The 10,937-nt window shown below is 37.0% G+C and overlaps 1 protein-coding gene across 2 annotated transcripts; it reads left to right on the top strand.

Moving 5' to 3' along the window:
* Positions 1-3,945: 3,945 nt before the first annotated feature.
* Positions 3,946-8,420, top strand: zgc:153383 (uncharacterized protein LOC751751 homolog). 2 transcript variants are annotated; one of them, XM_063901543.1, is made up of 5 exons: positions 3,946-4,073; positions 4,859-5,065; positions 5,228-5,294; positions 6,166-6,263; positions 6,341-8,420. In XM_063901543.1, the coding sequence occupies exons 1-5, from the start codon at positions 4,005-4,007 to the stop codon at positions 6,554-6,556; spliced, it is 657 nt and encodes a 218-aa protein (XP_063757613.1). In that variant the 5' UTR covers positions 3,946-4,004; the 3' UTR covers positions 6,557-8,420. The 2 variants fall into 2 exon arrangements, with proteins under 2 accessions (XP_063757613.1, XP_063757612.1); XM_063901542.1 differs by having other exon boundaries at positions 4,859-5,071.
* The last annotated feature ends 2,517 nt before the right edge of the window (positions 8,421-10,937 follow it).

Below are 10,937 nucleotides of genomic sequence, written 5' to 3'. Positions count from 1 at the left end.
TGTTCATGTACACAATATACATATTGTATATTATACATATACATAAGTATCAGATAGCACTGTAGTACCAAAACCAATATTTCTAGGTACTCAGATTGTTTAAATTAATCTAATTGGTGGACTGTTTTATCTGCAAACATGTCAGTTTTATGAATACATTGATTGAGTGTTATTGAGTCAGACGCAATATTCACTTTTTAATGAATATAACAGAAATCACTGTTTGTGTCTTGAAACAATACAACATTAGGCACTCGTTTATTTGTGAAAATGTTACAGTCTACTTTAATAGGAAAATAAAAATAAGTTAAAGTTAATAAGAGGAAAACATTATACTCACTGAACTTTTTATAAGTACAATTTCCCTTCAAATGTAGGGGGAATTAGTAGCATGAAAAGGAAAAATCTCAAGTTGTCACGGATGGGGGAAAAGGACCCAAACGCAGAACCGATAGAGGAGGCAGAGGTACAAAAGTGTAACAAAAGGAGAGCGTTTATTAATGGAAAGCTGATAACCAAAACTCAAAAACTAGGATGCAGGAAAAAGTACAACACAGGAAAAGTATCGAATGCAAACCGGTGACAAAGGGAGAGCCAAGACAACACAGGGAACAGGCAAACAACGACACGGCAAAGAACACTAAGCGAAGACAAGACTAAATACAGAGGAGGGTAATCACAAGACAAGACACAGTTTGGAAGGGGAGGTGAAACAAAGGGGCAACAGGTGAGCATAATCAGAGAATCAGACAGAAGGAAACTTAAGACAGGAAGTAAACTAGACAAGACAGGAACTAAGACAAAACAAAATTCAGGCCATGGCTGTGATAAACCATTGAAAGATTATGAGACCATGAAAACAGACCAGATAAATAATAAATAGTTGTTTATCAGATTCAACATATATACATCAAATACAATTGGGACATCTGGACTCAGTTATGTACATTTCCAATATAGCTGTTAAAAAAAACAGTAACTTGAACAGAAATTAAGATTTAAGGCCCCCTGAGTCTTTGGATCCTGGGTCCTTTGCCTTGTAGACTAGATTGACTTGATTGTCCACCTCATTGAAAATGTGTCTTTGGCTTCTCCTACAAGTACATGCAAAAAAACACAGCACTGTTTGAAACATAGACATATACATTATGCAATATTAAATACACAATAGTGCAAATGGCCAGGTAGCATCCAACAAGTAACATAAATAATAAAAGATAACACATTGAAATCATGAATAATGAATAACAAGAGCTCCCTGATACAGTACTGTTTGTTTCCTATGCCTGTAGCTCAGTCTCTGAATGTAGGGGCTGTGAGGTCACTGTAGTTAAATGTTTAATACTCTGTACATCAGTGTGGAATCAGGGATAGAAAGATAGAAAGATGGATGGATTGATGGCTGGATGAACAGACGGATGGATGGATATGATAGGTATTTTTGCTCTTGGTTAAAATGGAGAAAGGCAGAGGACCTAATATATAGCCTGGTGGTGCAGTGGTACTGAGGGTCAGAGAGCATTATGTGGTGTTGTTTTCCTTGACAGAAAATGTTGTCTCCTACAAGGTCAGTTATCCAGTAGCAAAGAGCTAGGTTGATAGTCATGTCTTCCCTGAAATGTTAGGAAGGATGCTATAAGTACCATAGATTTGTGCAGCAATTACATATTTTTGTAGCGCAAATGCAATCACCAGAAGTAAAAAGCTTATGTGAGAATATAAAGCTACATCACCATTGCATGACTTCATGCCACCACCACTAATGTTTGTCATGATAACATTGAGTATCATATAGACACCTGTTAGCAACTATCGATGTTATGACTCGTAGAAGCTTTGGTTATTCACTACTGGCGTATTTATGTCGGTGAACCAAAACAGGAAATGTGTTACGCTTGTGTAAACCACAGATCGTGTTTCAAGCACCTACACAAACACGTAAAGAAAAAACAATGACTTTGAGATGAGGGAGCAGAAAGTGTTTAAATGCTAACTCATTTCCTAGTTTTAGGACTCTTTCCTACACCACTCTACTGTGGATTATTTTAGGCTTCACATCATACGTTCAATGTAGATGTTTGGATCATTAACAAATTCAGCACAGTCTGATGCACTTTGCTTTTTCCTTTTCCTGATCTTATTGAGTCCCTCCCATGCTTGCTTTGGCACTGCCTGTTCCAAAGCTTTGCTCAACCCCAGTCTTAAAGTGTGTTTTCGCTGTAAAAACTTTGCATCGAAATTCTTTCTCTTTCTTGCACTCCTGGGTGCCAGCAGGTGCTGGGTAAACCACAGTGAACCAAAAGAAACCAAAGTTCAAGTATACACCAGGATACTGGGGTATGGACACTATTTTAATAAAATATTATTTTTCTTTTACTAAATCCATTTCGACTTTGAAAAATGCAACCCATCCAAATTTACACACTCTTTAATGCAGTTTAAAGCCATGTTTTATTATTGCAGAACACTTAACTGTTCTAGTGGTGATAACGGCATTTGTCGAACAACATCTTCTAATACGTGAAGTGTCAAAGCAGTCCTTAAGCCGGAACTCTCTGGCTTCAGAACATTGTTGTGTAGTTTCCTACAAAGTCATTCACTCTTGACTTTCTGTCTACATGTTATGGATGAAAATATGATAGACCTTTCGAGCAAAGGCCGGCTCACTGCTTAGCATGCATCAAAGATGAGATGTTGCCGAATCACCGGTTATAGCTGAAACATAGAGTTGTATTCATGTTAAACTCTTACATATGTTTTAAAGATGTTTTTCTTCAGTAAGCACCAATACAAAATGTGATGCTACTGTCTCAGACATTGTATAGTAATTCCCAAAACAGACAGGTTCGGATTATATCACTTGTATTTAATAGCAGACATTTACAGTGTTGCTATTCATATTGATCTCCCAGTAAGACATTAGAAGGTATATTTTAAAGAATATTCTATAATAATATTACACACAAAGCTTAAAACTTTTGAGTTTACTTTATGTTAGGATTGTAATGAGTTATTTAAAGACTCAAATAAGTAATTAATTCAAATGTATCAAAACATATTCAGATGCTTATGTTTACTAGATGATTTTATTTTTTGATAATAACAGTGTCTTAAATTATAAGATTATAACTGCATTCTACTGCACATATTTTACTGCTTGTACTGCGTATGTTTTACTGTTTCCCGTTTTTGTAAATATATATTTCTTGTAAATATTTCTCTATATTTTAAATGATATAATACTCCAAACTAAGTCTTAACATCCTTCTACCGAACCTACTTTAAATAAACCTGTATCTGATTCTGATTTTTGATCCCTTTAAGGTAACAATATATTTGGTATACAAATATTCAAAGACTTAAATCAAATGTAAGATTCCATGTTAAAGTAAAATAAGTCAAAAAATAAAATAATGTGATGCATTCAAATGTATCTTTATAAGCTCTGTGATACTTCTGTATTCCAATAGATCTCTATTTTCTTTTTTCCTTCATTCAAGAATATACCATATGTATGTACAACAAACATTATAAACACACAAAACATTGACATTAGGGGTATACAGGTACAAATACAGAGTAAAACATTTTTAATATATATAGAAATAAAGCAAGAAATATAAAGAAAAAGTGTCATAAGAATAAAACATTTCAAGTAAAATAGTTATCAAATACACATTTGGATTTGATTGCCTTTTTATATTTGTTATAGTGGTGACATATTTTGTTGTCATATTGTATATAAAAATGTGCTACATTTGGTTTGGAGTCAATCCATTTCTTCTTGTGAATCTGACATTTTCCCCAAAATAAAATGAGTTGTATAAAAAAGCTAATATTTGTATCAAATCCATCACCTTCCAATACCTCTCTATGGACGTTACGCACCGGTGATGTATGACGTATGACCTGCCGCGGTAATCGGCACTTCCGGGTTCAGCCGTGCGGAGGAGAGGCGTCGTGTTGAGGGCGCAGCATCCAGAGATACGAAGACCACAGCGACAATGGCAGATATATCTCTGTATCTTACTAACGTTAATGTGTCGATAGGACAGAACATGGAGGTGCAGCAGGTCTGTGAAATGCGTTATCTTTGAAAATAAGCAAATATCATCATTATGGTTGTTTGTTTACTGAATGTCGCTGAGAATGTGCTGGAGTTTGTTGTCATTTGTCAGCTGTGTCATGTCGCTCTGGTTGCTCATGATATGACACTGGAAATGGACAGGTTTGTGGGGGTAATGGATTAAATATAACGTGATTACGTAATCAGGATACAAAAAACAGTGACATAAAACCTTTATAATAAGATTACTGGTATAGTTCTCAAAAAATGGGGTTAGTAGCAGGATTACAGGTAACAATACAGATACAAAAATATCTATTTATTATAGCGAGGCGTACTGCCTGAATGTTCCTCTTGGTTTTCATTTAGGCTATACTTTACTTAATATATAATATAAATTATGATTATTATTATTATTATGATTATTATTAGTATTATTATTAGTATTATTATTATATATTCTTATTTATAGGTTAGTTGTTTATTTTCTCAGTTTTAAATTTGCATTGCATTTGATATTGAGGTAACCAAATGGTACTTTACTTTTGTGTTGTGATAGTTAGATTAGGTTACTGATTACATTTTAGTTTTTAAATGTAACTATTAATTGTAACAAATTACATTTTTAAGTAACTCGCTCAAGCCCGGAAATGTATTTACTTAGTTTAATTTTATGAAGTCATCCCAAGCCTTGTAACAGTGTTTTCTACCATTGATGCTGCATTGACTTACTGAAATTCTAAAAAAAATAGTCCCCTAACATCACCCACTGTCTTTTTGTTTGCCTCCCAGGTTCAGAGCCCTAACCGGGGTGGGGGCTTTGAGAGTGTGGAGCTGGGGGAGCTGGAGAGGAGAGAGGAGCAGCGGAGGGAGAAAGCACCCCGCAGAATCATCCACTTCTCCAGCGGGGAGACCATGGAGGAGTATAGCACTGACGAGGAGGAGGGGGAGGACAAAGAGCCAGAGCGGAAGGACCTGTTATCCTCCTCCGTCGATGCGGTGAGGGTGAGGACCGCTGCAGGGGACGGGGAGTTCATGTGTATGAGTGCAAAGGGCTAAATGAGGACAAGGGACATTTTTCTGTGCAAGGAGTTTGTGTTTACTGTAAATTATTATAATTTAGAGCAAGAAGAGACAAATCTTGTCCTGTTTATGTTGCAGTCAAAGTTGACCTGGGGTCCATACGTGTGGTTTCACATGTGGAGAGCTGCCACTTCAACCATCTCAGGTATGTTTGCGGCCAAGATCATATGAAATGAAATTGCTCAGTTTACAATCGATCAAATCAAAGTTTATTTATATAGCCCAGTATCACAAAACATGTTTGTCCCAGTGGGCTTTGCAGATTATCAAACATAGATGATGTAAAATGTAGTTAAATTACAAGAAAACTATAAAGAAACAGGATAGAATTTACAGTAAAAAGAAAATACATACAGTAAAAACAATCAAATAAAATACCATAAAATGTATAACGTATGAGGATAGACATAGTGGAATCTAAAACCAGCTCTAACTATAGGCTTTATCAAAAAGGAAAGTGTTCAACAAGCTCTTAAAATGTCTGCCTGCCTAATAAAAAGAAGAATTTGGTTCCAGACTCCTGATTTGGTTTTCCGGACTCTGGGAATTCCTAAAAGACCTGCACTCTTGGAGCCCTAGAGGGACAATAGGGAATTCCAATTAGTGTGAGATCGAGTGAAATAAAAAAAAATATTTACTGTTGTTACTTGGAGATATCCCGCCCCTTAGCCTATTAAGTACAATGTTTTGGTGCACTAGCCAATAGAAGTGCAAGTGTTACATATTGATGTCAATGTGTTACGGAGGTAAACTAAGGAGTCCAATCAAGGTGTTTCTGGAAGGGTGTGGGAGAGAAACTCACTCTGAACTTTGGGATTTTAACCTTTGCAGACCGTTTACATGCACAAAAACCTGTATAAGACACTACAGGAAACGGAAACCCTGAAAAGCCAAAATCAGAATTATGACTTCGATTGTAAACTAGAATTTTAGTCATGATTCTGTTCAAATTGGGTGATGCATCATTAGTTGAGGATCGTTGTACCTTGTGATGAAATATATTTCTTATTTCTTAGCCTGTGACTACCTGGGGGAGAGGATGGCTTCCCTCTTTGGGATTACATCGGCCAAATATCAGTACGCTATTGATGAGTACTACAGGATGAAGAAAGAGGTATGTTGAAGTGAGGTTCTGTCGCTACGAATCCCAAATATTGTGATTTGCTGATGTCGTTCTTTGTGGTGTGTCAGAGGGAGGAAGAGAAAGAGGAAACCCGCCTGTCAGAGGAGGCAGAACGATCCTTCGAACAGGAGCACTCTCAAGAAGAAGAAGAAGACGAGCCAATCACCATGAGCAATCAGCTGGAGGAAGCCCCGCCTGCTCCTGGTGTGACCTATCAGATTGAGAATGAGAATCGGGCACATTCCAGCACCATCACAGTCCCCGTTTTGGTAACGGCAACTTAACTGACCCTAGCGATGGACATTTGCGCTGTAATTTCTGTGTGTTTGTTAAAGGAGGAACACCGTCTTGTTTCACAGAGCACCGTTTGGTTTGTGTACGTCGACTCGGCTCATGATGGGCGGTGCTGCTGTATTGTGGGTGTTTGGCCAGGACAGCAGTGCTCCCTTTGCAACAGTGTAGCAATTGTTAAAGTAACTGCTGGATAATGGAGCAGCACATTTAGACCTATGTTATGAGAAAAATCCAATATGAATCAGAAAACTTTATATTATGTGCCAATTTATCTGCCAACACATGGTTTTGTTTACATCGTTAGCTCGTTTAGTACGCCAGTTTCCGCTACGGTAGCACTTTCTATATCGCCCATGTCTAAAATGCATTTTAAACATACTCAATATGTGTTATAATGGGATTAAAGCTCTGTATCATTATATTTAAAAGGACTCAATATAAACTGATAACCTTTTAACAAAAACCATAACCTATAGTGAACAGGGTTCCCATGAAAAAAGGCGTTAATTGGTGTTAAACTATCTGGAAAATATATTTTAAAATTGGTAATAACGCTAAAAACCAGGAAGTACAAATGTATCAATTTTGTCGCGTTTTAAAATGTCGAAATAATTGGTAACTTTATGGTAATTCACAAAATGTACTTATGCTTTAGGAACTCTGTATGACTTTAAGATGAGAATTACTTTATTAATCCCAGGCTGGGACATTTTTGAGATGAAGAAGTCCTTTAGATGGACTTCTTCATCTTGATCATTTTCACTGATATTTCTGTTTGTAATACAGTTAAATCTTTAAATAATGCATTATATTTACTGCTATAAGGCATTATATAGCTATTTTAAGTGCTCAGTGTTTGCTTTTACTAGAGCAAAAAAAATCATAAAATCTATGCATGAATCCAAAACATTATGATTTGTTTTGAACTTTACTTAAAGCAAATATTAGCACTTGAGTCACTTTTAATAACACTAACAGCAAGTTCAATACAATACAGAAAAATAGTGTTGCATTTACATTATGGGAATCATATTGCACTGTGTTCCATGCAAAAAGTTAGATTAGAAAAATGGGTTCAAGTGCTGAAAACTATTATTATGCTGTTGTAGAATCAAACAATAATACATTCTTAGTATTTGATGACGCCCAGCAGCGGTTGCATTATCAGTTGCTACAGCGGCCTCCTGTAGTTGAACGTCTGCTGTGCAGTGAAGGTTAGATGTTGCTCCCTGTGCCTCTGATCGACCGGACACTGTGCCTAAATCACCAACACAGCCAAGTCAGTGACGGATCTGGACAAAGCATATATTTGACAATGATTTTTAAGTGTTTGAAGATATAAAATACCCCTAGGTTGAAGTTTTTCTAATATTTGATGCATGCACAACAGCTGTTTTGTCCAGATCGAGTCAAATTGGTGCATTGTTGCTACACCTGGCTGCACCAAGAGCTGGCCACCTCCCTCACATGTTCATTTGCTCTCTGTGTTTTTGTATTAATGCTTATTAAGCGTGTATTGCACTCGATGTCTGTGTGGAAGCACTGACCGAATGTAGCCTTGGTTTTCAAATCATCTGTGGACTACAAGAATGACATTTAGTTTTTGAAAAAAACATGAAAACGGGTTTTATTTGTTCTGTGTTGCTCTTATTATCCGCCTTATCTACTAAGGACATAGTGGATGTGGTGTGAGAAGCCTTTGACAATGGCAGGGAGCATTGTTACACTAAGTCTGTATAAAGACTATAAAAACAGTTTTTAGTATGACTTTTGATATGTAAGTATTTATTTCACTGAACTGACGGAGCACTTAATTTAAGCATATTTTATATTAATTTATTTATTAACACTGTAATGAACTCTTAATAAAATCAAAGTTATTGTCTAACTACTTTTTCCTTTGTCAAAATGTGTTTTTAAAGGGATAGTGGGTTGTTTTTTTAATTACAGTTGTATAAGGTTTCTCAACAGTCAGTCTGTGTATTATCGACAGTAGATGTAGTCGGCATGCCCTGAGTATGTAATAATTTGCTGAAAAATATGAAAAAAGTTGAAAATGACAGAAAAAAAACATAATATAGTAAGTGAAAAGAAACAGAAAAAATGTGGATAATCAGAATCAGAATTCTTTTATTCCTCACTCAGAGGGGAAATGTACATTCGTAAAGCAAAAATGAAGATAGAGATAAAACAAAAACATGAAACACTATTAGATAAATGGGCATGCACAAAATATATCACATTTAAAAACTTGAAACATTCAAAAATTGCTCAAATCTAAAAATTACATTCCTAGTAGATTCTACTAGTCTACAAATTGCACATAAGTGTTATTACACAACTGTGCTGCCTTTGTCTTGTTTGGTATATTATTGCACGTTGGTGTGATTACACAACTGTGCTGCCTTAGTCTTAAGTTGTGTGAGTGTGTGGGGGGTCTACCAGGGGCCATGCTGGTTGTAAAGTCTGACCGCTGCAGGAAGGAAGGTATCTCTCTGTGAAACACCGCGGGTGAAGCAGCCTGCCACTGTGGTATTATGTGGAATATTGGGACAATGTTCATGGCACAGTATCTTGAAAATATCTAAAGAAATGACCGACTATAGTTTTTTAATTTTCTTATTGCATGGTAACATTGTTCAAGGGAAGGCATGTGTAAAGGTAGTACACTGGACTCAAACTGCTGCCGTAGGTCCTAGTGCATGGGCAACCATTTCAAACCACTGAGTCATACACAGCTGACATAAATGTGTCCAAAAATATTTGAAAAAAACACATAGTATAGTTTGGCAAAAGAAAAGTCAGAGCAGATAGCATGTCCAAAGAAATTACAGAGAGAAAACATGGTATAGTAAGTCAAAATTACCAGAAGAAACAACGTAGTATGGCAGGTCGAAAATATCAGAGAAAACCACATAGTGTCATTTTTCAAGAATATCCGTAAAAACCACGTTGTATAGTATTTCGAAATTACTATAAAATACAAAATTCATGATAAAAGTCCTCTGATAGTATGATGGGAAAGAGTCATAGTATAGTATTGTGTGGATATCGTGAAACAAATCACAGTATTGTATTTTCAATGTGTTGTGAAAAGAATGCAAGTATAGCATGTCATGAAAAAGTCACAGAGAGCCGAAAATATTTAAAAAATTATAGTATAGTACAACCAAAAACAGTCCTAGACATCAGTGAGTGTGAGGGATTTTTTGATGTAACTTCTGGCTAGCTGTAACCTTTGTGACCTGCTATAGTTGTTGGTAAAGATGACTCTCAGCCCTGTCTATAAAGGACGCCCCCACATAAAAACTCCAAGTTGAACTCCTGATAATAGGTATCAAAAGGTTGAACAGGCCCAAAAGGCAATTGTTGAATTAGTTTCCTGAGTCAATGTTGCTGTCTTCTCTGCTGGTCTGAAACAGTCATAGTCCTGCTCCACAGTGAGTGATGTGAGGGAGGGACTTTGTGTCTGGTAACAAAGAGCCTGTGTTTATCCTGTACGCAGACTGCTCTGAGGTCAGAGACCCCATCCACGCGTTGCACAATGTGTCCATTCTTAGGTCATGGTCGGTTTCTGTGGACCAGAACGACCTCAGTGCCATACCCCACCCCCTTACCGATACTGTACTGACTCACAACAGTCAAACAAGCCTGGCTTTGGTGGCATCGTCATGAAATACTCCTACAGCAATTCACTTGTTATAGCATTGAATAGGTTCTTCACAGTACGGTACCAAATGTCCACTACAAAAATTGCAAGGTGAAGTTATGTAGTTAATGGTCAAAAGAAAAAACCACTACCCACCCAGTTTATTTGTACAGTTTTTACTTTAACTTGATTTGTCATCGGTAATTCCACTTAAATGTATGGCTTTATAAACTTTGAGAATATTCCAGTTTTTATGATATATTTCGGATTTTCTTTCCTTGTAAATTTACCACTTTAATCTTAGAGCAGGGGCGGCTGGCCCATAGGGGGCGATAGTGCACCGCCCTCCTTAAGCCAAACGAAAAAAAAAAAAAAAAAAAAAAAAAGAGAGAAAAGAGTTTATTTTGCCGGTCTAAGTCTTAATAGTATAGTCCAAACAGCAGCCTGAATATCGCTGCGACAATCAGCAGCCTGGATGTCACTGTCCAACCAGTAGCCCCGCCCCCTTGGGGCGATATCAGTCAGATTGAAAATCGCCCCAGGCGCTCTCATAGACTTACATGTTGAGACTCGTTTTTTCAAAAATCGAACGATACAATGCATTTCTATGGGCTCCGGGGGGGCTTGCCCTAACGTGATTTCGTCATACGCAGTTACGCACTGATGCGTGCTCGGACGTACAGCGCGCGCGTCATGCCTGTTGGGTCTGTTGGTTTTCTATA

This window comes from Eleginops maclovinus, chromosome 15 (assembly GCF_036324505.1).
Source record: "Eleginops maclovinus isolate JMC-PN-2008 ecotype Puerto Natales chromosome 15, JC_Emac_rtc_rv5, whole genome shotgun sequence".
NCBI classification, from domain to species: Eukaryota; Metazoa; Chordata; class Actinopteri; order Perciformes; family Eleginopidae; genus Eleginops; species Eleginops maclovinus.
Note: the sequence above shows the minus strand (reverse complement) of the source record. Positions and strands in the feature narration are given on the sequence as shown.